Source organism: Rhamphochromis sp. 'chilingali', assembly GCF_963969265.1.
Source record: "Rhamphochromis sp. 'chilingali' genome assembly, chromosome: 3".
NCBI classification, from domain to species: domain Eukaryota; kingdom Metazoa; phylum Chordata; class Actinopteri; order Cichliformes; family Cichlidae; genus Rhamphochromis; species Rhamphochromis sp. 'chilingali'.
Genome location: NC_137931.1, coordinates 46,163,374 through 46,190,988, shown reverse-complemented (window position 1 = coordinate 46,190,988; position 27,615 = coordinate 46,163,374). Strand labels below are relative to the sequence as shown.

The 27,615-nt window shown below is 45.4% G+C and overlaps 1 protein-coding gene across 3 annotated transcripts in view; it reads right to left on the bottom strand.

Annotated features, from left to right (window-relative positions):
• Window positions 1–21,723, bottom strand: part of fbn2b (fibrillin 2b) — a 64,318-nt gene extending 42,595 nt beyond the window's left edge. The window contains exons 1-6 of one of the 3 annotated variants that reach the window (XM_080876788.1): window positions 21,563–21,723; window positions 18,021–18,336; window positions 10,998–11,080; window positions 10,771–10,866; window positions 2,968–3,063; window positions 2,510–2,605 (exon numbers count right to left, since the gene is read on the bottom strand). In XM_080876788.1, the coding sequence (XP_080732914.1) occupies window positions 2,510–2,605; window positions 2,968–3,063; window positions 10,771–10,866; window positions 10,998–11,080; window positions 18,021–18,199 (550 nt within the window). In that variant the 5' untranslated portion in view covers window positions 18,200–18,336; window positions 21,563–21,723. The other 2 variants (XM_080876789.1, XM_080876790.1) reach the window with 2 other exon arrangements.
• Window positions 21,724–27,615: the final 5,892 nt, after the last annotated feature.

Genomic DNA, 27,615 nt, shown 5'->3' with positions numbered 1-27,615 from the left:
GTACAAAATTGCTCCTCTGTGATTCTTGTTATATTTGGGCTGGACTGGAGACAAACTGGCGTTTGAGACTTTATAGGTCTGCAGAGACCGACCGATTGGACCAGACCTGGAACAGAGGAGGCACAAAGTTTCAGACTCAGCTCGTTCTTACTGTGCATCATACATGAACACAAAGGATGACCACACGATTAACGTTGTGTGTTAATGTCAAGCTCATCGATGTTATGGCCAAACATTAACTCACATGACGCTGCAGGTTTCCCTGCTTGGACAGATATATGGGTACACACATTTGTATCCATCAAATAACCATGGCGACTGTACAGATGATATATGATCCCCAGACCTCGAGCGTAGGCTGTTCGCGCATAGCTGCACGAGCTCACGCTCCCCACGCCCGCCGGGGCTTCCCATGAGCCTGTCACACACGGCGTTCACCATACTGGTTGACTTTCACTCCCTCCATAATCACAGCTCATCAGCAGTCTCCTCACTGCATCACACAGTAAATCTACTGACTCATGGCCTCAGTTACACAAACTCTAAAACCGCATGCAGCCTTATGGCGAGCGCACCCGAGCACACACCAGGGACACTGTGGCCTTTTCAGGCCAAACCCAAAGTTAAAAAATTACTGCTCAGACTTGCAGGATCATTTTTGGACTTTAAATTATTGTTATGGTCAGCGTGACAACACTGCCCCATCCATCCATCCATCCATCCATCCATCCATCATCAACCTAGCGTCATGGAGGACAACCGCTGCTCCTCAGTATCAAAAGGAGGTAGTTTTAGTAGTAAGGATGCATCTTAGGCACATCCCTTTGGAAGTTTACCGGACACGCCCAACTGGGAGGAGACCCTGGGGTAGATCCAGAACCCTGTGGAGCGATTATTTATTCGTCTGGCGTGGGAATGCCTCAGGCTCCCCCCAGGAGGTGCTGGAACGTGTTGCTGGGGTCAACAACATTTGAGATGTTTATCCTGCTGCCATCGCCACTCGACAGCTCATGGATGCATGGACTCAGAAACAAATATATATATAAAGTCATTTTGCTTTAAGGGTTTACAAAGGAAGTCAGTTAAAAATTAATTTAAACTTTAATACCTGATCTTCAACCTTCATGCCAGCAAGAAACACTCTTCATGTCTCGTAGTCATAAGATTCCCTGTTACTCTATTACTATTACTTTCAATCTGAAGCAGCTACAAGGCACCAAAAACACTTGCAAGCATTTCTCTTGTGATTTCCTTAAAGTGCGTCGGTCCCCCGACTCCTTTAACAAGGAAAACATATACCCCCCACCCCCAACAGCCTGTGTGTACACAGCTGGGGAGTCCATTTTCTCACCCCGGCCCACCCATCCTCTTCTCCTCCACCGCCCCTCTTTCTCTTGCTCTGATTTCCTACCTTGTCCCACTTCTCATCAGGAAACATGACGAGTCCATAAGGAAACTTTCCTTTCTTAGTCCTGTGGGGTTGTTTTGGTGTGGGGGGGGGGGGTCTTTATGACCAGATGTTGTGCTGACAAACTCAGCACTGACGGTGTTGTAGTCTCTAAGAAAACAGGAACCAAGACTTTTAACACGGTGGGAAAAGTGTTCAAAGAATCTGATTAAGCTGACAGGTCGTCCAAAAGAAGCTACACATGTACACACACACACACACACACACACACACACACACATCTGCAGAAGCATGAAGTGATTACAGGCTGAGAAGTTATCCTGGCCAACAGCAGGTGGGAGGAAGAAAGACAAAAAGGGGAGAGGATGATGAAGGTCAACAAAAGGTAACGTGACAGAAAGTATCTGACGATTCTGTTTTTCTAACAAACTGAACAGAAACGACTGGAAATTAAGAAATCGACCACGGCGATCGTTCTGTGGACCTTGGGACTTACTTCCCTGCCATCACTCCCCACAGCACACATACCACAGGATACGGTTCAAAGCGCAGGACAAACACCCACTGTCTGTCTGAGCTATGAAGTCATCCACCTTAGAAGAGCCTGAGGTCTCACCAGCTCTGCTGATAGGAACAACACTCAGTCACAACATCAAAGCTTTCCTGGTTTGATAGCTTTCCTAACATTAGTGCATGTGCGTGGGTATGAGGGGCATTGACGAAAGACAGATCACTCCTCCAATCCAAGAGGTCCGCTCGAATTATAATACGCCAAATACACACAAACCTCTTATTTTCAGTTTTTAGCCATTTTACTCTGTTACAGTGTTAAAGTAGCTGCTGAGAATCAGTGCAGGTGTACAAACAATACCTTAATTTACCCAGATCATCTCAACAGCGTCTTTGGGCGCGAAACAAAAAGCAGGCACACAGATTATCATATCATTCAACCACAGCAAGCATAACGAGAGCAGGGTGTACTGTCTTTGTTCCTCGTGGTTTTCCCACCAAAGTCCGAGCGGGGATTCATATTTGAAGGCCTCCTCTAAGGAAGAGAATCAGTCACACAGTATAAACACAGCAATAAGGATGAGCGCTCACCTCTCTCGCACTGCGGGCCAGTGAAACCGTAGACACAGGCACATCTGTTGGGCCCGATGCAGCGCCCACCGTTCTGGCAGCCATTCTCACACACAGCTGCCCGAGACAGAGGAAAAATGGATCCAGTGAGAAATACAGACTCTCTTTAATTCTTTGTTTCTTATAGAAATGTCGCGACCGCATTCTGTCTTGTGTTTGTAATGAATGCTTCTGCTTGTACGCTCAGCAGGTAAAGACAGCAGCAACAGGCCTGTTGGCGTGAGCTTCAAATGTCCTCGCTTCTGTTCTTATGAGGTTTAAGCGTAAAACTGTGACCAAAGTTCTGCAGACTTGAAGAATATCAAACATTCTTCTAAACACACGTGGTCTGCGCAGCACACAAGACACTAATGCAAGTTACACATATGTGCATGCACAGCGCACCGCCCCGCACCCAGGCTCAGCAGTTTTGCACTCACGTTGTCCGCAGTGGTTGCCGGTGTATCCTTTTGTGCACAAGCAGGAGTCCTCGGCGCAGCTGCCTCCGTTCATACACCTGACATTACAGGACTGAACTGTAAGAGAGAGGAAAGGTTTGGCTCAGAAGGCCCATCAGCAGCTCCGTCTGAACACCTGCATTTTAATTAAATATGGATTTTACACATGTTGGTAGTTTACACATGTTTGGAGGGTTCCGATTAACATACACTGTTCAAAAACACCCCAAGCTACAAATCCGGAGCTAATCATACGGACTGGGGTTAGGCAATATGTCAGGCCAGCTGAAGGCTACAGCCAGTCAGGAATTTGCTGAAAAGAAAACTGGGGGAAGGGAGCAAAGAGAAGAGCGCACAAGAAGCAAAGAAGAAGAACAAAAGCCAACAGGGTGTGAAGAAGAGTACGAAAAAAGAGCCATAAGCGGTGTCTCTGTAAAAACCTTCCAGGCTGTCAGACTGCTTTGGTCGAGAGGGTCAATGTGACGATCTCGAACACGTAGGAGCAGCTTCCTTTAGAGCAGCTAATTGGCGCTCCTGGCCGACAGGCAGCTTCTGCTGAGCCAGCTTTTGACTGAACGTAGCAAAGCAGAGACGCCGACGTTGATTTTATTGTCCTTTAGTCCTCCTTCCCCTATAAACTCTGTGCCTTTCATGCTCTTCTGTTTTTATCTGAATCTTAAGTTCAACATTAATTTCCTCTCTCTTCCCTCCATCTGTCTGTGCGCGTCTGTCTCTCTTTAACATTTCTGGCATGCAGCGCTCTGCAGCAGAGGGGAAATGACTGAGCTTCCCCAGAGCTGACTTTGTCTAATGAGACTTTCTGAGTTTGCACACTTGCCAACAGGAGGTATTTCAGCCACTATAATCCACCCACTTACTCTGACTGTACCCAAACACACTAACTATGCCTTGTGTGAATCATAATGAAGGAATACGCTCTGAGGTAGCTTTTCATTTTGAGATTCCTGCCTTACTGGAAACTCGCGCAGCACCAAGTTTTAGTGTACATGAGTCAAAGCACAATGGCACGAATCCTTGGATCTGGATCCTGTGCAGTTTTGGAAAATGTAAGGCGAGGTATTTTTCACAGGAATGGTTTACAAAGCTCTCTCTCACCCGTCTCACTAAAAAAGCCCTTTGCATAGCGGCTGATCCCACGCACCCAATGCAAAGCTTCTTCAAGCTGCTGCCGTCAGGGAGGAGACTGCGGCGTCTCCAGGCCAGGACCAGCAGACTGAAGGACAGCTTCATCCATCAGGCTGTCAGGAAGCTAAACTCCCTCCCGATTCTGCCCCCCTCTCCCCTCTTCTCCACCACGGTCTCACTGAACTCTGTCACACACACACACACACTCACTCTCTGACGCACTCACCGGCCTGCTCCAGTCACTTTGTGGAGCATTGGACTGCTTAAGCATTGGACCTCATAAGACTCTGTTGTTACACTATCTCTTACCGTACACTACTAAATCCCCATTTGCACTATTTGCCTATTTTGCACCACTATGCCTTCTTACTTGAATATTGTATATTGTATATTGCATAGCTTTTTTTGTTATACGTAAAATTGTATTGTATTTATTTAAATTTTTACTTTTTAATTATTTTATTTGCATTTTTCTAATCACTAGGGTTTGAGAGTAACGCAATTTCTATTCTGTGTATGTCCTGTACATGTGGCAGAATTGACAAATAAAGTTGACTTGACTTGACTTCATTTGTTCCATAGATTGAATGCATCTAGAAGTCCCAGTTAGCTTTCTGACGTGCAACTCTTGGCAGGCTCCATGCACAGATCTGGCAGAAGCTCATTCTGTCTGGACTGCTCCTCATAGCAACACATGGTGATAAATGAAAGCAAATAGTTTGGGACTCTGGAGGAGCCTGCATTTACAGGTCAGTGTACTAGTGGGCTGCCTCTGTCTTTCAACGTTCTTCTTGTTCATCCTTTAGGGAGTCGGGTACGGCCTTGCTCCCAGCTTTCAACCTTCAAGATGGAAGATTACAGCAACTGTCTGTAAGGCCAGCAATAGAAGCAGTCATGTGAATCATAAATAATGACTGCAGTCAGTGATTACAATTTTCCCACTCCATGAAACAAACCGTGGAGAAAACCCCCTAAACTCAGGGCTCCTCACAAAAACATGTTTTTAAATAGGTCCAGGAAGAGCAGGAAGACTTTGGCTAACAGCAAGAGACGCTGTAGTGTGAGGCTCTCTGTCTGCTTATCATCCTCTGCTCCTCAGGAGGATAAGAGGCTGCTGACTGAAGAGAGAGACACTGGAGGTAAGCTTTCATGTCACGAGCTTTCTCTGTTACAGGAGCTCATCTGAAGGAGCAGGAGCAGGAGGAGGAGAGGAATGACCACATTTGGACACAGAAAATATGATCTCATTGGATAGCTTCTCCTCATGACGCTCCATCTCCTGCAGGTGGAAAGAGATGGTCTGCCCCAATGACCCGTGCATGGGAAAGCTGGACGTGCAGAGCAGCATGATTGGGAGGCTGTGTGTGTGTCATCCAAAGAAGCAGGGGTGCAGGGTTGTGGCAGCACAATGCGCTTCTGTGTTCTGGTTGTATCGTCGGTAAGCTGCTCACATCTGGGTGTTTTTTACGAGAATCTGAGAAACACAGGAAGTCGAGGCTCGCGTGTGAGTGTGTGTTGGAGCTGAGCGGGAGTGTGATGGAAAACTGAGGTGCTTTATAGCTATGTTGTGTCCTGATTTACACACCCCAGAGACCTGTGACAAGTCCCCGTGATGCAGTGAAAACAAAGGTTGCACAAGATGCTCTCAAAGCAGCTCCGACCACAAAGGAGTCTTTGAGTTCCAGGAAATAACCCTCCCCAACTTTTGTTTAGTTCTGCACCTCGCTCAAGTCATCAATCAGCTTTTGGGTTAATGAGAACAACTCTTTTGTTTTATTTGCATTTTTAAACTTTACACCAAACAGCACAGAGACTCACTTCTGTGCAAGATAAAACTGCAGTGGAGCGGCTGGTTTCAAAGCCGCACTCCTTTCCTTTCATGGAATATGATGTTGGTTTCAAGCCTGAATGATCGTGCTGGTTCTTTAGCACAGACGTGACTGACCCGAGACTCTGACTGCATTAGCAGATAAGCCGTATCGTAACTGTCTTTGGATGCTTTTTCTGTTTGGACTGCTGAGTCAAACTGTCAACCTCAGTTTCCCATGAAACACACTCAGACGTATCCTCCATGTGTGATAGAATAACTACAGGATCATTTACTCAATAAGTCTCTAAATCTGCCTGTGTGGGTTCCAGCTTTACTTCTTATTAAAGACAGCACACACTGGTTGCAACACTGGAGCTGTTACAGTTCTTCTCAGTTGCTTTGGCACAAAACTCCTGAGATGCAGTCGAGCTGTTTGAAATCCTTCGAATCAGCGCGCAACGTGTCTCCTAGTAGAGCAGTAAGGATGTGTGGCAGCGCAGCAAACAGGAAGACGTCAGAAATAAGAAGATGCAGAAAAAAGTGCAGGTGATACACACACACACACACACACACACACACACACACACACACACACACACACACACACACACACACCTGTGGTGAAGTGAAAGACAGGCTGGCCCTGTGTTGTTACTCAGATGTACAAATTCACACAGAAATGCTTTTTTCTCTCTCTTGTTGTTACTTTGTATCAGTATTTTAAGTCCTTTTACTGTGTAATTTGTATCTGTGTGCAGCACTTTGGCCAATCCTACTGTTGTAATGACATGTGCTATATAAATAAAATAAACATAAGCAAACATAAACAAAAGCGTGTAAACTTTTCATTGTTCCTGTTAATAGTTTAGGGGCAGCGTGGATGCGAGGTGGTTAGCGCTTGTTGCAACCACCTTTGGGAGGATCTTTCTGTGGGACGTTTCCATCTTATGCTGCTAGGACATCCTGTAAAAGCTTCGATCATTCAGAGAAAATATCTAAATATTTGGGTTACCTACGTTTACACAGTGTCAAAGGAATTTGTCATTTTAGTGGCACTGACTTATTCATTGAAGCAAAAACCTCATTTTAACAAATGAATTCATGGTTTGGGGCGAGCTTCAGGTTTTTCTAAGTATGCATGTTTTGCAGCTGAGAAAAACTGTAATGCTGGTTAAAGCCCGGCAGTCACCTGAGAGCAGTTTAGAGGTCGGACAAAGACCAGTGACTATAGTGGCTCTTTAAGCGAGCCATGTAAACATAATCATGTCTGACTGAGACTTGATCAAATCTGCGTCTCTCCAGCCCCAGAGCTCAGAGACAGCTGTTTCTCAGCATCAGCGCATCTCTGGTAACGATTCTGTAATTACGGTTATTGCGAGACGAGGTTTTAAAGACACCCCAGCACAGCTGCTCTGCCAGAACTCGGCTGCTAACAAGGGCGACTTGTCTGGAAGCGACGCGTACTTTCTGGTTATCGATAAATGTGACTCATTTATTCGATCAGCCTGCTTTCACACACATTCAACATTCCTTCTTCTGGACATGTGTACGTTTCCCAGATCCTGCCTGGCCTTGTTTCCTGGCAAACACGAGATTCCAGGAAGAGCTAGTTAAAAAATATCACGGCCATCTGTGTGGACGCAGCAGTCATCACAGACACGTGGGTCACGTGAAGGAAGTCACAACTGTGCTGCTAATTTATGTAAACCTCTGCGTTCCACAGGCAAGACGTGAAACATGAAAACACTATCTATAACTCTGGAGAGCAGGGTGCTAGAAGTGGGCCGTATAATTAAGGCGGAGGAATTGGCATTTAAAAATGGAATTCCATAGAGCTGCAATTTGTTTCCAACTGCACTGAATTATCCTGTTAAATGATGGACTCTGGCCAAAGCTGAATTAGGGAGTTTGCATATTTGGGACAACAGCAGCCACACAGAGAGTGTAGATGAGCCCTGTGAGACTGCTGGGGTTAAAAAGCCTTTTAAACTGCAGAACTGGCTCAACAAGTCAAGCCTAACAACCGACTATGGACAGAGCTACAACAGCAGAGCGGACCTCTCTTTGGTTGGGTCACCAGCTGGAAGCTTTTCCTTGGAGGAACAACGACCCAACAGCTCATATGAATACGGTTTCTTTTAAATCGCATGCCAACAAAGTTACAGCCTTTTTACAACTCAGGTGACATTTTCTAAACAAAGCCAGTTTCTTCCAGCTGAGAGCTTTTTTGAAGATTAAGAACGTTTTCTTATCTGCTGACTTGTGGAAAATAATTCCTGCTTTCATTTCACGCAGGCCTGATTGTGCAGCAGCCTTTATTTTGGAATCACACAGGCTCTGCTTTCTCGTCTGCTCGCTCAGAAAGCAGCAGTTCAACCACTGACTGTGAAAGGAGGATCCACTGTGGACAGAGAGAGACACACTTACACCTACAGCCGGTTCACAAATGATTCCTGACTGTGGGCTGTGGGGCAGAGCTGGACTCCAAAGAGGAGCAACAAGAACATGCAAACTCCTACCGGTTGATTCAGACCTCTGTGCACGCTCTTCTTTATCACTCGTTCATTTCTTTTTGGAGGAGAAACTGGCAGGAAAGGTTTGGCAGGATTATAACTTCATGTTTGAAATTACAGAGCAGAAGTTACAACATGATCCTCGATCGCTTTGGTAAACTGACTCATCTCTGGCCATAAAGTTGTTTGACCTTTGACCCTGATTACTGCAGCCACAGAGGCCAGCGGACGTTCTTGCACGGTCACACGCTCCACACTTTTAGCACCTTTTCCATCAACCAATCACTGAGCTGTAACGTTGTGAGTAAACTGGTCACGTGGCCGTTGCCGTGGGTACACCCGGCTCGGGGAGTGCGACAGGAAGTTTGGTCCAAGCTCTCCCACTAATCTCTCACTTCACTTCCACGCCCCTGAGGAGCATGACTTCATAGCCAGAGCACAGATTTCACTGCACATCTGTGCGTGTTCTGCCAGACAGGTCAAAGGCACGTTTCCCTCACCCCGCCCTCCAGCCTTCTCCTAATCGTTACTTATGGCGGGAAGAGATCCTGTTTTACAGCTCTGAGCCAAATGATGATGACTGTGTGTGTGAGACGCATTTTTCTGTCTGTTTGGATTTCGCTTCGAGTGTCTCTGCCTCGCTGTGTGCGCCGTGTGTGTTAGTGGGCTTGGAGGAATGTGAGTCTGTGCAAAGGGTCTGGCAGGGCCAGGCGTGACTGATGAGCTGACTTTGGCCCACTAAAGCAACGAAGCTGAACGCACTGCATGCGACTTAACACACACCAACACAACTTTCTTGCTCCCACAGTGGTGCTTAACAACAATGTTTGCAGTGTGTCTTGCACATATTAACTTTATACTGAAAAGCCGCACACTGTGCAGTAATCTCATAAAGACAAACATGATTTCACACACTCTGTATGTGAAGTACAACACTTTGCTCCAAACACACATCCTGAGTGGTCTGTAAGTAATCCAGCAGACTGAGCCGGGCAGCCAGACTCTCCACGTTAATCCTGACAAACCCTTTGACCTGAGCAGGCTCCACACACTGCTATTACACGGGCCTGAGTGTTACTATAAGAGTAAGGTGGGACAGAGACGTGTGGCAGAGGAAAAGAAACACTTCACAGCTTCGAACAGCAGAGTGAAGTAAGGCCTGAAACCATGCAGAGGACTAAAGGAAATACACCATCTCTGCACTTTCCACTATAACAGTGACAGCTGATTATTTTGCTTGTGCTAGTAAGGACACATACAAGTGGACGCCATGCTCTCAAGCAAAAGGCTTGAATTTGAAGAAAAAGAAACCACCTCATGTTTAGGACTTGATACAAGATACATGTGACTCTTACATGATGTCATTTTACATGAATTTGGTACCCGACTATTTGCAGAAACAGCTACAGGTTTTCTGCTTCTGAATAACTCGACGGGTCTTCTCATATTTATGCTAAGATGCTGCTGGCTACGTCCTGCTTAGATCTTCTGTGTATCGAGTTTTCAGAGGTTTTAATCTTCGGCAAAGAGAGAAAGAGGCTTTGTTTGATTTACTTAATCTACTGCTACAAATGCCAAATCAGCCAATCACATGGCAGCAGTTTATTTAAGTATGCAGACCTGGTGATGATCTGCTGAAGTTCAGACTGAGCATCAGAGTGGGGAGGAAAGGTGATTAAAGTGACTTTGAATGTGTCATGTTTGTTGGTGCCACACTGAGTATTTTCCACACAGTCACGGTTTACCAAGAATGGGCTGAAAAACAAGGAGCATCACGTGAGTCGCAGAACTCTGGGAAATGCTGTGTTGATGCCAGAGGACAGAGAAGAATGACCAGCCTGTTTGGAGCTGATAGGAAGGTAACGCTGGACAGGACGTCACTCCTGTCAGCTAACAACAGGACACTGAGGCTCACGCTCACCAAAGCTGGACAACAGAAGATTAAGCAAAGGTTTCCTGGTCTCAGTCTCTGCTTTGGCATTAAGGTGGCAGCGTCAGAGTTTGGTTTAAGCAGCATGAAAGGATCCTGCTTTGGTTGTGGTGTAACAGTGACGGCGATACTGTTTGATACATATCAAAAAGCATTAAAAACCACAGCCTACCCAAAGACGGCTGCTGACCGTCCCTTTGTGACCACAGTGTAACCGTCAGGATAAGGCGGCTCGTCACAAAGGTCACACTCGGTTTAGAAAGTGGAAAACTTTGGAGATTTCTTGGCATCCCAGCGAAGTCATTATCAAACTGATTTTTATAGTTACAGTTATGATAATCATCATAACTGTGTGTGTGTGTGTGTGTGTGTGTGTAGGTACTGACCTCCTGCTCCACAGCTCGGGGAAAGCTGGCCGTTCGAGCAGGTACACATGTTGGGTCTGGAACAGAAGCCATCACCACAAGAATTCCTGCAAATCGCTGGAGAGCGAAAAGACCAAGACAGAGCGGAAAGGAGAGTCGATCTAATGACCATACATAATCGCACGAACCAATCGTGCTATGCCTATTTGCTATCTTCTCCGCTGAGTTTTGCGATGTGGGGAACTTACGAACAATGCACTGGTTTCCTCCCGGCAGAGTCTTCCAGCCTGGACAGCAATATGAATGGAAGCGAGAGCCGCACACATTGGGTCTGATAGAGAAAAGAACAAAGAAACACACTACTTACTACTGCCAGCACACTTCAGTACATCATTGAACAAACACACACACATCAGCTCATTTCTGAGGAGCCCAGAACCTGCTCGGTCTCTGCTTTCAGAAAAAACAAACTTTGATATGAAAGCATTGTAAAGTGATGGATTGAGGTATTCTCAGGCTTGGTAGGAGGGAAATGCAAGAGGCCTTCAGCTCAGTGTTTTGTTTTCCTTCAATGCTCATTTCTAAGCTTGGAAAGACAGGATGTGCAGAGTCCTCCTCTCTCTCAAAGATATGCCCGGCCGCCCTGATTTCTGGCACAGACCCTGCTGGTAGTCGGCTCTGATCCTTAGTGGCAGACAGCAAACTTTGACCCTGTCTGACAGATGTAACACTCATTACAGCTCATGGGCTGCTTGTCTGGCCTTAAAGGTTAGCCACAGAGTTTTCCTCAGAGGAAATGGCTAAACCACATCTAGAACCGACTGGGTCTGCTCACACACTCAAGCACACACATAAACATGCCGTCAGGACTGAGGTCTGTTTTACAAGCTAATGAGAGGAGCTCCGTGAATAAAAGCACCTCTTTGTATATTTAAAGGAGGAGCTGTCCAAACGGGCATCGGTCGTCAAAGACTCGTGCAAGCACGAGACACTCAGGTCAGTGTCGGTCAGGGTTCCAGCTGTGTGGCTAAACTACTGTTATCCTCAGTCACCGTCCAGAGCGTATAATGACGAGTGTTTGCGGTCATCCAAGTTGGTCATTTGCCGATGGCATGACTAAGTAGCGACGGACCGCAGCGTGGTGAGTTTGGATGAAGCCTGATCCAGATGCTCATAGTAAAATAATTTGCCACAGGGACAATTTTCTACCCCCAGGATTTAATTTATCGTGTTGTGAAAACAGAAACTTTTTTTGGTAAAAGTAGATTACTCATAACTTATAACACCAAACATGAAGCAGTACAAACCAGACTTATAAAATAAGTTGGCAGAGCTGAGATGTTCTGGTCCCTAAGTGACTGCTGGATACTACATTTCCCATGATGCAGCTCAACACAGTCCTGCATTAGAACTTTTCCAGAGCTAACAGAAATATCTTTGCCCCGTTTCTTTCTAAGAACATCAGCTCAAAGGCAGAAATGTCGAATTAAGAAATGTTGAATGGACTCCGGTCACCCAGCACTCTACTCTGCTCTCACTTTACATAACACACACGTTCATATTTATAACACACACACACACACACAGTGATTACAGTAACGAGATACTGTAATCACATTACCTGTTTCAATAACTTAATAATGAGACGCATCACTGTACTAAACTCACTGCTTACTTTACAGTTACAGTTACTGTATGTCGTTACTTGTGCTGGGGAGGCGCTGCAGTTACCTGCGTACCAGGTGGATAGAAAGAAAAAAAATCAAACAAAAGTGCGTTTTCGTTTACGTGTGTTTGTTACAGTCGGCTTATTTCGGTTTCTGTGAGAGAAGGTCCATCGATACAGGTCTCGAGGGTGAAAATATGGATGTTATTTCTATTTTTATTGCAAAAACTGACAACGGCGCAATGGTAGAGTGGAAACTGCAACAGGGACAGAAACATCCGCATTATGTTGCAAACACAGCTTAAGCTCTTTGTAAGTATCTGCACAGACAGCATGCTAACACCAAGCTAGCCAAAAACACAGAGTGACGTTTGACTGGGTGCGTGTCCGGGTTTCAGACCAGCTCGGCTTCATGAGACGATGCTAACACCCTCGTATGCAGTGGGAACAGAGGCCTGTTAGCGTAGCTTAGCATTAAGACTCAAAATGAATAAAGCAGCTAGTTTTTCTTGATCGTCGGCTCATTAGCGTCTTTAAAGTTCAATAATTAAATACATTTCATTTTCTTTTTGCTAACTGTCGATGTGCCCGACTGTTTTTGTTTTTTAATCGGAACAGCTGAAAAGATTTTAGATTTTAAAACATTTTATGGGGAAACTAGTTGATTTTAGTGAATAAAAAAAAAAGACAAACCAGTAACAGTCAGGTTGATGTATTTGTAGTTCCAACCCACTAACACCACAGTGCAGCTTTTCCTTGATTAATCCCAAATAAAACTGGAATTTAAGGCGTTGACGCTGATGAACTTAAGTTGCTCCTGTGTGCTTACCCCGCCTCACTGGGTAGCATCTGCAATAATCCTAGTTTTTTACCAGGAAGATGACAGCTGGAGTTTGAGTCTCTGATATATGGAAACACACCTCCAACCACATTCCCGGATGGCACTGCGGGACAACAGGACAGAAAAACAGGTGGGCAGGCAGACGAGAGATATTAATGAAGGTAGAATGAACGGTCAGACAAAGAAAGAAGACAAACACGTAAAAGAACAAAGAAAATTTCTTTAAGGGTGTTTGCAGAAACCAAATTGTGACCTTTGGAGAGAAAGGGTGAAAAGAGCGAAAGGAATGGTGATTAGGAAGAGGAAAGACTGGTTGGTGGGAAAGGAACAGGAGATCAGTGGGAGAGAAAGCAAACAAGTTTATGTTGAGAAGAGGAGGAAGCAGGAGAAGCGGAAAACAGAGATATGAAAACGAAGCAAAGAGCAGCGTGAGCTGCACGGACCCTGAGTGGGGGCTGCATTTCTGCAAACACACAAACCGAAGTTCAGAAATGGACACAGCAAGAATCTAAATGCCGACGCCTAACGAGCGCTCGCGAGCAAAATTGTTTCCTGATCCATTCCTTCACGCGGCACTGACGATTTTCCGCTGACCTGATGTCAATATACAACGAATTACGAGGGCGCGACCCCGAGGTCAGAAGCTCTGGTTTGTTTTCTTTCCTCTTTCTTTCACCTCTTTCCTCTGGGTCAGCGCCTTGTCTCCCGTTGCACAGAGGAGGCTTTACAGGACGAACCAAGAGCGAAATGAAAAACTGCCATAAAAAGGAGTTTAAGCCCCGGGGGGTTCCCCCAATATTGAAACGTCCTACTGTTCTCACAGCTAAAACTACAACAGGTGAACTCTTCTGTGGCCATGTTGCTGCCTTTGAAGCTAACCCCCGTCCTGTGGATCGCTCATTAACTGCCATTAATAATAACAAAAGGGAAATAGCTGCCACCTCATCCAAAGGAAAGTGAAGAATGAAGGCAAAGTTACAGGGAAGTGGCCCAGAAACCTGGTATGCTGAGAAAATTAGTCACCCTGATCTGCGTTGGCCAGTGCAGAGCAGGCGGACTCACGACGCCGGGCTGACTCATTCAGTTCACGGTGTCTTTGCCCACGTACGCTTGTGATTGTACTGGTCACAGGTTCAGACGCCTGAAGCCTCAAACAGCCCGTTTCTCTACAAACGAGTCAATGAGTCTGACGATAAAGAAATGTGAGAAAATGAGCTGCAGACAGATACGAAGCTGACGATGATCGGTAACTTTTTATGAGTTGGCTTTAACAAGCTGGAAAACATAATGTGCAACAGACAAAGGAGGAAAACTCTGGCCCAGCTCGAATGACACGTTTAAGCCCTTGAATATGTGCAAAATGATTCAATGTCTGATGCTTTCAAAGCAGCTGAAGAAAACCATCAAGTTTAAAACCTGGAAAGAAACTCAGGCAAGCGAGAAAATTAAAAACTGAAGAACAGACTGGAATAAAAAAAGGAGGAACTCTGAAGATGCTAAACGCTGAGCGATCAAAGCGGAGCAGGAACTACAATAAATCTGTTTTATCCTGCGTCAGTCAGAAGGACTGAGGGAGATAAAGTTTTACAGTAACTGTCTGTGTTTGTGGTTTTGTAGGCCCAGCGCGAGTGTTTGTTCTTATTGCTTTGATATAAAAAGAAGTGATTATGTTTCTGTGGGCAGAGATTATTCATGCCATGAAAAGTGCTTCTTGTGAAGAAACATGGACTAATTGAACAAAGGTAATTGTAAAACAAATACAGCTACACAAATGTGTTTTCTTGTGCGTACATATCAGAAGAAGGAAGGAAACTTGTGGCTAAGTCTTTTCACGCAGTCTGACATTAAGCAGGAGCCACACGCCAATCAGCTGTCCCAGATAATCCTGTCAGCTCACTCGCAGCGAGCATAAAATCCCAAAACGGACCCGAATGTGCAGAAAAGAGAAAGGGAAACTCTGTGGCTATATTTTTAAGAGGGACTTTCTTTCCTGTGCTCTGAAAGCACTCACACTCCTGCAGGTCTGAGGTGAAACCGTTTCGATATCCAAAATCGTTCTTTATTCTGTTTCAAATCAGGCACATGCCAAGGCAGTCTGTAAATAGAGGACCCCATCCAGGCCATCAGGGTGGTATTGACATCATCCTGGAAAGTAACTAAATGTAATCCTCTGGTTTGAGGCCGACTGGCTGCCGGTTTGCCAGCATCTCAGCCGGGCGAGGAGCTGCCGAGCAGGGCTAAGTTAAAACGGTGAAAGAAATCATGAAGCAAGACTTTTCAGCCCGAACGTACGAGCAGTCTTACTAAATGATAAAGAAATGATACACTCGTTTGAGTTAGTCAATCACAGATTTAAGTAAAGCAGGTGGGACACGGAGCCGGCCAGCTCGGATTCGATCCCGCCTTCACATGAGGCGGTGCCAGGGTGCGGTGTGCTGCGGGAGCACAAAAATCAGTCAGTCAACATCAAACCCAGCACTGCCGGAGACAGACCAGGGGATCTGGAGCTGTAGCCAGCAAATAAACACTGCACCTCAGCCCAAGGCCAACGTGATGACCATCGTTAGGCTGACGTGCCTGCATCACCCACACGGAGAATCTGTGAACGCCGAGTTACCGACAGCCTGCTGTGATTAGCACCACTCTCATGAATACAGACCCAGTGTGGATGAACTGCCATGAAACTCAACAAACACTGAGCTCGCGCTACAAAAGCCTAACAGCCCAAACTTGTCACCAATGAGATTTCTTCATTTTCGAGGCTTCCGTCCAGAGCTGCTCATGTGCAGATGACTAATTTTACCCGATGTCGGATGAACCGCCGTCGCTTCGGGCCAACGACCCCCAGAGTGTAGCTGAAACTAGATTCGACATTTGGGCTCGTGAGCTTTGGCCGGAGCGCTGCAATACACGGGAGGCAGCTTAAAAGAATCATTTCAGTGACAGTTACCAGGCGCACCGAGGCACACGAAGTAATCCGATCAAAATAATCAGAAACCAAGTCCAGCGTTTTGTTAAACAACTCTGGTTCGTGGAACTCGCCGTGGCCCCAAGCCCAGCGTGCGAGCGGACCTTTTTTAGCCTAAACACGCCCGAGTTTCAAAGCAAAGATGCTGTGAGTTCACTTCAGCGCAACTATCGCTGCATGAGCATTTTATTCCTGACACTGTGGGGTTCGCTCAGCAATGTAATGGAAAAAGTCTGCAGGCTTTTGTTACTTGTTCTCATGAAACCGCACTCTATTTGATGGTAATAGTGCGCTATTGTGCAAGGCTCTCCTGATTTCGTGCCTCTCTCTCCACTGCCTGTCACACGAACTGTGAATGTGAATTATTGCTGATCACATGTCCGTGCTTATATTTGTGTCAGGCAGGATAAGTCGTAGGATTGGTAAAGGGGTCGTGCACTTTGGCCTATCTCCTTTAAATATGTCAAGGACAAACACGTGAGTCAGTCTGAGCGACGGGCAGGCCGGCCTATTTGTGGTTCAGCGCTGGACATGTTGTGAGAGAAAACACCGGCTCGGTGACGCCGCCCCGCACTTCTAATAAGCCTCAACTCAAAACCTGCAGCTATGCGCTCATAGTTTTCCTCTCTGGTACTCGGCTGTCTTTCATTCCAGCCCCACGTTACTCCTTCAGCTGCTCCGTCACCTGCAACGGTGAAACAAATGCCCTTTTCATACCCCCCGTGGGTGATACGAATACCTCATTTCCTGTGACTTGGCACCGGGGGAACCGTAAGCTGGGACAGATGGGAGACTGACTGGAACAACTGATGCAGACACTGAAGCTGGCTCCAACAAAACACTCTTTGTTTGTCAAGAAGAGGTGAAATACACAACGAAAACTCTGATGCACTAACGTGTGTGTTCCTGATTCATGATGTTTAGGTAACAAAGTGAAAGAGAGTGAAACAGGAGGGTGAGGTGAGCGGCTGCAGCTGCTGACATGATGTTTCTGGATGTTCCCCACACACAGACAAATAAACAGCACTTTAAAAACATTCATAGGTTCAGATGTAAAATGCTTTGGTGTTCAAACTGTGTCATGTTTGGCATTTTTCAAATACTCAGCTAAAGAAATGGGAACAAATATGTGTTTGTCTGGGTGCACGACACAGGCTCGTGGCGTATGTTAGATGCCTTTTTATGCATGAATGATTTAAAGGTCAGCATGAAGTAGTTTAACAGTGAAAAAGACAGTCCTCAGAAAACTCCGAAAAGCAGCCAAAGCCCAAAGAAAAACTTTGAAAGACCTCCAACAAAGAAGAACTACTGCTCGAAAAAGGAAAATATAAAGAAATGAGGAGTGGTTGATGTTATTGCACAGCACTGCACCTCCCAGCTCACTGAATTTCTCTGTTAAATACTTTAAACACTGAGGCCTATAATCTCCTTACATTCCTGAATACCTTTGTATAGCGTAACCAGTACACGTCGGGGTATTTGGGTCATGACTTGTATAGAAAGTTCCACAAAACACGGGAGATTTTATTCTGGCGAGCGGTCTATTAATGTCAAATGTCCTGTTTTTGACAAAGCGCTGTAGTATCAGCAGCATGCTCTGGTATAAGGCGAGCTCGGTCTGAGCCCAGGAAGCACAGCAGCTCAAAGACGGAGAAACATTCATGGTTTGGATCCTTGTTCAGACACAGAGACAAATGTTGCTACATGAACTTTGGGTTCATTTCAGCCTGCAGTGCCATGTGACTCTGTATTATGTTTGTGATTGGCCATTGACAGTAAAACACACAGATTCTCACCCTCTCAATGTCTCTTGGCCGCGGCGTCGAACCCGCTGCGCCTCCCTCTGGTCCACGGTGCCGGTGAAGCGGCTAGCTTGGTACGGGCCATTCCCAGTTTGACTGCAAGCCACCTGAACCGCCCCGAGGCACATCACCACCCATCCCAGCAGAGCCTGGGTCAGCTTCCCAGATCCCATCGGTCGGCTATACCTCCACCTGAGTCCCTCCTGTGCTGATGCTCACTCCGTGACTCTTCACTTTACGGACCCAGACTGAGCAGCAGGACCTGGACCTGGATCCAGACCAAATCACGGTGTGCACTCCACAGTAAGGGCTAGACAGAGGAAGAAAGGATATTAAAGTTAAGAGACAAGTTAAACACAGACGTTGGTCTAACAGGAAGCACCTTTCCATCAGATTTACTCTGCAGGCCTCTCAGATGGGCCCATTTCACCAGAATGACCTGAGTTCATTTGAATAAATTAGATTTTTTAACGCTGCTAATTACAGAAAAGTTCATCTTAACTATGTTTCACATCAGCTCTGTGACTCCATCACATCATCAGTGTTTTAGTTCAATTCAATGTTATTTTCAAAGCACCAAATCACCATAACAGTCGCCTCAAGGTGCTTTAAATTGTAAGGTAAAGACCCCCACGAACAATCGCCCCTATGAGCTACAACCTGACAGCAGTGGGAAGGAAAGCCTCCCTTTAAACAGGAAGCCCTCTTCTGCAGCCGGTTGGGGGGGTGTTTTGGTTAAGCATTGATTCTTCAAGTGGCAGATGTTACATTTATCAGTCCTTTATAGTATCTTTGGCTATTATATCTGTTTCTTTACAGTGTTAGCTAGTTAAACTACTTCAATGTTTCAAGAAGCCAGCAGTTTCAATTATTTTACATTTTAGCTGTTTTATCTGTTCCTCGTTTGAACTTTCAGACGACATCTTGATCTTACAGTGCTGCTCGTGCAAGCTTCCCTGTCTGGGTCTTCTGAGAGCACCAAAGTTACATCCCAAGAGGTTCACGCCAAAGAAGACAGTAGATTTATGCTTCTAGGATGAAACCTGACAGGTTGGACAGTGGCACTGACACCTGTGCGTCATGTGTAGTTACACTTCGGGGGGAGGTGCATGTCGGGTTACACGGTAGGTTCTGGTGGGCGTGGCGATGGTGTAGAGCTGCTGTTAATCTTAGTGCGGTGTATTAACAGCCTCACATTTACACTCAGGCCTCGCAAAGCTTTGGATGAGGAGAGTTTAACAACACCACTTCAACTTCTCTGCTTCATATCTGAATTTCATACACTCTTAATTTGTAATGTTGTTACAATAAACGATTTTATGGTATCTTATTGATGATGATAACTTTGCTAGTTAATTAAGTGAGTTTATATATCGTTAAAGCTCCACGTCTACCCTGTGTAATGAGCAGATGAAATAAATGATGCCCATCATAGATTTCTGACCACTGTGAAGAGAACACGATATACTCCGATGCAAAACACTTTGCATTTCATTTTCTTCTTTTCTTCTTTTCCTTTGTGATGCTGGGCGGTTACAGTAAGACAATAGAAAACATGTGATTTGTGGACACGCAAGGAAAGAGAAGAGAGACTTAAATTCTGACTTCTAGCAATCTGTTTTCAGTATACTGCACTTCAAAGCCTTCTCGTAACAAGTTTATCACTCAACAGACACAGAAAACTGCAAAAACTGGGAAATGAGGTCATAAACTGATTAGAGAAACATGCTGTGTGTCAAACATACAGCGTTCAGTGTTGTTTACTGGCATTAAAAAGGATAATAAAGATTTTACTCATTAAAATTAAAACAAAGTGAAGGGGGAGGTTATTTTTGCCCTTTGGGACACTGGACCATGAAGAAGCTTTTACACTGCTGTCCCTTAAAGGATAGTGTGTTGTTTACACATATTATCTACTGGTCCAAATGGCTGCCTTCAGACCAGAGGGAGCTAGAGAGCAGGACTAACGGCGTGCTGGGAGAAAAGCGCAGGAGTTGAGGGTTAGATAGTCGTGTACAGTATCACATGATCAGTCGGGTCAAAATGCCACATTTCACAACCAGAAAGAAAACAAAGAACAATTAGACATTTATTCACTCATACAGTGTTCATCAAGTGATTTATGAAGCCTTGGTTTCTAAATGTAACTGTGCAGCTCAGTCCTGAGGGCGTTAGGCTAAATTCAAATGAAAAATATCTCGACGCCAGCGGCATTAGACAGCCGTGAGGCTCCTTCTTTACCTCCTCACAGACTACGGGTTTAACGGGGAACTCTGGGCTCCCTGTGATATACAACCTCAGCAAACCCAGTGTCCAACCGCATCACATAGCTGGGCTGGACACGGAATACAGGAGAAATATGGCCCCACATCCTTAAAGGAAGAGGAGAGATGGATGAGCCGTGAACTCAGTCAAGTATGCAGAGCTCAGACACGGGGAGAGGTGCTGGCAAAACCCGGCAGGAAGAGATGGATGTTGAGGAAAAAAGAAATGTGAATATAATTGTCCACTATTATACTATAATTCACATTTCCCGTTTCTTTAAGGCAAAAAAAACCGGAGCGCGTCCAAACATGAATCTGGCACAACTTTTACGCGACGTCCTTTTTTAATCGTCGCTTTTTGTTCTAAACACCGATTCAAATAAAAATCCCTCGAAAACCAAAATGTTGCGCTTCCTGCAGCTGAGTGTGGAGGCGGGATCAGAGCCGAACAAAAGAAATGCACGATCAATTACGGAGAGCGAGCTCTGCCGAGCACTTCTCCAAGCGTGCTGTCAAAATAAAGCAGGTAAAGCATCCGTCAGGATTATCGTTTAATCGTCGGACCGCTGGTGCAAAACATGCCCTTTAACACAAAATGAGCCTATTTGCTTAGAGATAAACATCACACCAAGCACAGTTTACACTCTTTTCCACCTAAACAGTTAATAATTACTTAAGGTGCAACATTACAAGTACATTTAAGCCTGCTGTTAATCCACTACAGAGAAGCACCGATAATTTGGAGCAGGCTGTGCACAAGTGTGTCTGGTTCAGTCCCCAACTCTTAAAAAGTGCAAACCAGCCATTCAAGACATCTGCTGCAAGCTGACCAAAAAGGCACATAAGAGTTTCCACGATAGTGACGCGCTGAAAACACATCTGCACGCCACCACGACTTTATGAATGGAGAAAAAACACAACATCAACTCCTACTAGTTGAAACACAACAGATGGAAAAATAGGTGAGTGCGCTCTTCATTCCGCTATACTCTGCTAGAAACTTAAGACCACACTAAAACTCAAACAAGGCGAGCAATGCACTATCTGTAAAACGCGACGAGCCCGTTTTAACACCAAAAAGCCGGTTAGAGAGAAAAGTGCAGCATCCGCGCTTCATCCGTTAGCATTCTTACATTTTTCCATCTACCTTTGTGCATCTTCAGATGGCAGCCATGCATATAAAGAGATCATCTCCGTGAAACAACGGGCTGCTGAAAGAATGGTCAGAGCCATTGATAAGCAAATTTTAGTGTTCTCAAGAGGTACTAATACCTTGCAGCAGTTGGAGTGCCTTGGCGTCGAGGAGCCCCGTCGGAATTCGAGACAGGATATGTGCCCCCGAGTGGAATATTGAACTATAGCCTTGTGAGAAAAAGAGAAAAGTTAGGGAATTGCCCTGTTTGGGAGAGGGGAGGGGACACAGAGTGAGGCAGACACTGGGCGAGAGGGGGGTAGTAACGGACTGCAGGACAAACCCACATTCCTCAAGACTCCTAGAGTTGTTATAACAGGGGCCAAGTAGCTAAACCTCCACACTGTGGCTGACATAGCTCCACTATCATCACGGAGCACAAAACTCCCCTTCAGGCTAAACCAAGTGATGAGATAAGAGTTCCTCAAAGGAAATATTCTTGGATGCCGAACGAATCGCAACATCAGGAGTGGAGACAGAGGCAAAACTGCCAAATGGTTTCTAATGATGTTCGTGATCAGAGCCTAAAATACTGGGATTAGGTCGTTGTAGATATAAAGTTTTAAAAAATCCAACAGCCTCACACGTGGCTCTGATCACAGACAATTCATTTTTCATTTACATCTAAGTATAAAGCAAGAGTTTCAAGTGTGCACTTGCTGTTCAAACAGATTTATCTGTTTACTGCCGGTGACTGACACATCCTTTATTGCCACAAGTGTTGGTAGGAAGTTAGCATTCATGTTTGGTTATACTGGTTAGGACAGCTGAGGAGGTCTCAGAGCTGAACTGGTTCAGGGCAGTTCTACAAAGGAGACTTTTAAAACAAAGTCTCATGAAAATGAAGATTCATCTTGGCTTAAACACAGCAGTCAGTTGCATTTTCATAGCTAATTCACTGCTAAGGGGAAAGGTGGGATTGCAGTTGCACTGTCAGTGAGCTCAGGCCAGTGTCCGACCAATTTGCCTGCATGTGCAAAGATAATAAAGGAAGCGAGGTGTGCTTGAGTTTAAAAAAATCTTCTTTAGGTTCCTCAAAAACGTCTTGGATGAAACGTCGTCACGAACCAGCTGCCTTCTTCTTAAGCAGCTGAGACGACGTGACCCAGATGACTGAGAACCAACTTTTAAACTTTTGTCACTTTTGACGTGCAGATAAAAACGATGGCAGTGAAGAGTTACGGCTTTCATGGTGCATTACGGCACCTCCGAGTCATCTGAATATCCTAACCCTGACCCTAGTTTGGAGAGCTATCAGAGTTAAAAGAAGCACCGTGTGGTTTAATGGAACCACTGATGTTTCTGAATACTCAGGGTATAAATGCTCCTTTGCCACGTGACCACTAAGCCCTCCAATGACCTCAAACTCCTTGGAGGAGAACGAGCCGATTGGGTATTTACAGGGGACACTTTGTCTGGTTGTTCGCACATCGGTTTGGTATGCGTCATAAATAGTATTTTTACACAACACCTGGTACCTGGAAATGCTTTTTATTTCCCTAAACATCCTCCACTCGAAGCCTGACAAAGGAGCTTTGTGGTAACATCTTCGGCCCGTTTTCGAGGAGAACATTAACAAAGCTGGATAATTACGACCATGTGCGCGATCCTTTTTTGTCTCTGCAGGACACGGCATGATCTAAATTTGCCAAACTGAATGCTGGCGGCGAGGATTTCCGGAGAAGAGATGATGTAAAACCACTTGTGATTATCACGGGATGTATTTAAGTTTTATTGTTACTTATTTCCACATCGTGTTCACTGATAGACTTTGTGTGCACTTGGCACCAAATGCCTGACACAACAATGAAAGTATTAAGCCATATTCCCTTAAATCGGATCTCAGCGTTGCCGTTTTGTCTCCTTGGAGGCTGAAATAGACACGCAAACTTCCACATAGTTGCTTCACGCTGTTGGACATGGCAGGATGTTCTAGTTGGGAACATGCAGCATGCTGTGGGACCAGCTTTTGACATGCAGCAGAGTTACCCAGGATGATTTGCAGTGTGCTGCACAAGCTCTTGGGGAGTCTCACAGTCTCACACTGACACAATGAAAGACTGAGACGACTAGAAACAAAGACCCTCAAGGAGCATTAAGCTCATTGTGTGTGTGTGTGTCTCCACCCTCTAAACAGGACCACATTTTGCCGAGCATTGATCTGGCTATAGTGAAAACACACCACTGTCTGGAGTGCATTGTACTTTTGGAGCCCAGGGACATACTTTTACTGCCCCCCCTCTCTGCACTCGCTCTCTGTCACTTTCCACACATACATTTGTACACATGTGTAAACACGCCCTCACGCAGGCCTACCATGTGTCGACCAAAGGTAACAATGCACGGCTGGAGGAGCAGTGAATGGAATGACCAACGAATGGTGTGCACTGATTTTTACAGTCGAGGACGATGTTCAGCTCAACACTTGCACATTACAAGATAAGAAGGTAAAAGAAGCTTTCAGGTTTATTATTACTCCTTGAAAAATGGTCCCTGTGAGACTCGTGGTCGGCGTTGTGGTGACAATAGAAAGCCATTTGTTTCACACGGACCAGACTACATCATCCGTCTGGCTCCGAACCAGCAGGAATGTGGGAGATCGGCCGCTGGTGTAGAGTGGAGCTCGGGGTTCCTCTTGTAGCTGACACGATATGAGAGATGACAAGCCAGTACAGGAACCAGATGATGTTTGAAAGTCCTCACATGAACATCCCTCTGCTCACGACACGCACACATAAAGCCCGCGTACGCTTCAGTTCCCACACCTCACAGAGTCCATGTCTATGTCGGCTTTGATCATCACTCACAGACTCAGCAGTGTCTCTATGACTGTGTAAACTCAAAGGAATTACTTTCACCTGCACTTGTGTACTGGCTGAATTCTCTCCCAGTGCTAAAAGAAAGAACCATTAGAGACCACCAGTGCGTGATGGAGGCTTTTAGATCATCTTTAATCCCAGCCAGGAGAGCCGTTACCGAGCCAAATCACTTTCCTCTCATTCAGAATTAGTCTGTACTGCACTGCTGCCCATAGAGGTAAACTGGTGCACACGCAGGACGAGTGATCTTACCAAAGCTATGTATTATTACTCTGTACGACTGGGTAACTAACAGTTAACATTCACAAAGTTTAAATTCCCATTATCATCTAAAACATATTAGTTCAGAGGTTCCTGCAGGCACAGTGCACACACAGTGAACAAGCATGTTTGCCTTGTATTTGCATGTTTGTGACACTTCTAGGTTTCAAACCATCAAACTAATATTAATATTTGACATAAATAACCCGAATAAATACAAAAATGCATTTTTAAAATGATGACTTTATTTATTAAAGAGAAACAAAACTATCCAAACCTACCTGGCTCTGTGTGGAAAAGTAATTGACCCCCCCAAACCTAATAGCTGGTTGTGCCACTCTTGGCAGCAAGAACTACAATCAAGCGTTTGCTGGCAACGAGTCTTTCACATCACTGTGGAGGAATTTTGGCTCCACTCTGTTTCGCAGAGCTGTTTTAATTCAGCCACTCTGGAGGCTTTTCCAGCATGAATGTCCTGTTAGAGGTCCTACTGAAGTCTGCACTGTGACTAGTCCACTCCATAACCTTCATTTTCTTCTTTTAAGCCGTTCACAGATGAACTTGTCTGTGTATTTCACATCGCTGTCCTCCTGTATAACCCAAGTGCTCTTCAGAATACAAACGCATGGCTCATAATAACATCTGATGATTTGAAACATGTCAGAATAGGAAGAAAAAAAGAAAAACAGACTTTTATGAGCTGTTTGCTCCTCTTCTAACCTCTCAGTTGGCACATCCTTGATACCTTTCCTCGACTCATCCTAGTCCTCTTATCTAGGATATGAGTGCGGGACTTCAAGGCAACAGGTATTTAAGTAAAGGAGATGCTCTTGCTACAGAGCTGTAATTTTAAAGCATCAGTTTAAAAGGTTGTTCGTGGCAGAGCTGCTGCAGTTTTTTATGATTCCTACCAATTAAACTTTAAGGTGTTCATTTATATTCAAATTAATTGAGGCATATACGCCACAGGTGAGGAGACCTCTCCAAAGGGAGTACCTGTCCACCAACAGGCCTGTTCTCATCTCTGTCTGTGCCTATTATGGTGCCTACTGTGTGCCGAGAGCGATTTCTGGGTCACAGAAGGAATGAGAGAGGAGGGACGTTAGAAGACCTCCTGGAGACCCAGTTGAATTATGCTTCAGGCCGATGTTCAGCTCAGTGTTGAGAGTTAGAACTAAGCTGCCAGCAGACCACTTTCAGAGCACGGGGTAACACTAGGACGATGAATACTAACCTTAATAAAGTGTTTGCACATGTGCCATACATGATGAGACGGAATAAGTGTTTATGCATCCTGTGTCTTCAATAAAGACACAGGATGCAGGATCATGACCGCTCTGATTGCTCTTTCCGAGTTTAATCACGATTACCGGAAAGTCAAAGTCCTCACACAGTGAAAGAATTTCAGAACTTGTTCGAGTGCATCGCTGACTGTCACACTTTGCATTATGTTCATATGGAGACATCACAGTGGTCATAGCAGAGCGGTGACCCTGGGGGGACGGGAGCATGGAGATGTGTGTATCTGTGTGCACACGTGATATATGTTTGTGTGTTAGGGTGGGGCTGAGGGTTTTCAAGGATGATGTCTGGGTTAAAAGGTTGGTGTCATCATGATCTTGGGGTTTGTGGTTTCCCAGCAGGGGAACTTGCGGTCCCACTTGTGGTTTTTTCTCTGGCTGGGTAAAAATATGATTATTGCACAGAAAGACACACAAACTCGTTCAGAATTTGACAGACACACAGTCTTACTGCATCTCAAATGTTTTTCCTCTTACCTCTTCTTCCGCCGTTCTTTCTTCCATCGTTTGCTCACGAGGCAAGCCTCACTCGCCTCGTCTCACCTGGAGCGTTGCTTTTCTCGGCTCTGCCTCGCGCAGCTGTGTTGCCCCAGTGATGCAGTGGGAGAGGAATGTCAAACTTCAAAGTATTACACGGGCAGAGACAAAAGATGTCAGTGTTCGGGTGGGGGGATGCGAATACGTGATCTAATAAAAGAGCACAGAAACACATTGGTCCGTTTAGACAAGGTTAGGCTACAGAGGAGAAGGAGGAGGGAAGACCTGCTTCACATGTCCCCACCCTGCTTTGTGTGCGAACCAGGAGCAGAAAGAGGCGGGTATACACGTGATGCTGCTCCCAAGTGACAGAGCACACTGCAAGCCTCCAAAGCCTGCTTGGCCATGGTAAAATGACTCTTCAAGAATACAGCGGGGCTAGAAATGAAGAAAGGCTGTTGTGTATGAGACAGATGGAGCGTGGAAGAATTTGGTTTCAAGGGGTCCACGGAGTAAAACATTTTGGATAAGAGCAGTGAAATTCCACAATCCCTGTAACTGCAAAAGGCAGAGGTTGCAAACGTGAAAGAAAGAAATGTAAAGAGAAGAGAAGCAAAGAGAGAACTGGAGCGAGAGTCCACGAGAGCGGAAAGAATCCTCAGACTGCTTGCTAACAGTTTGAGGGGCTAATGGCTTTCAGATGTGTGCAACTCCTTTTGTATTTTCAAAGGAGCATAAAACATTCCCTCTCAGAGGAATCCAAACAATGGCTGGAATCCACAAAACTCACAACAGCCGTTACAACAAAATGTTTATCTCATGTTCGCTCACGTTTCAAGCATTATATGCCTCACGGCCTCAGACAGGCCTGTATTTTTCAAAAACCATCTTTCATTTTTGAGTTTCGCCTGTAATGTTGGGTTTCTCTCTCTCTGAGAGCGCTGTAATGGGTGCGAGGAGCTGGGCGGGGGTAGTGTTCTCCCTATTTCCTGTTCAAACCTTGGGGGAACGAGACTTGGATGAGGTGAGGTCATTTCTTGTTCCAACTGTAAAGTTGGCTGCAAAAGGGGGAGGCAGCCGAGTGCTGGAGTTTTCCTGACCAGCCTCGTGCACATTATGGCTTCATGGAGATGCATATGCATTTTTGCCTTAAAAATGAAAGAGACCAAGCTTTCTAAGAACGCGCAGCATAAGCAGCTTAACTCAGGTTAAAATCAAATTGGGAAACTTTGTGAAAATACGCACATTTACTTTCAAGTTAAGTTACAAGCTACG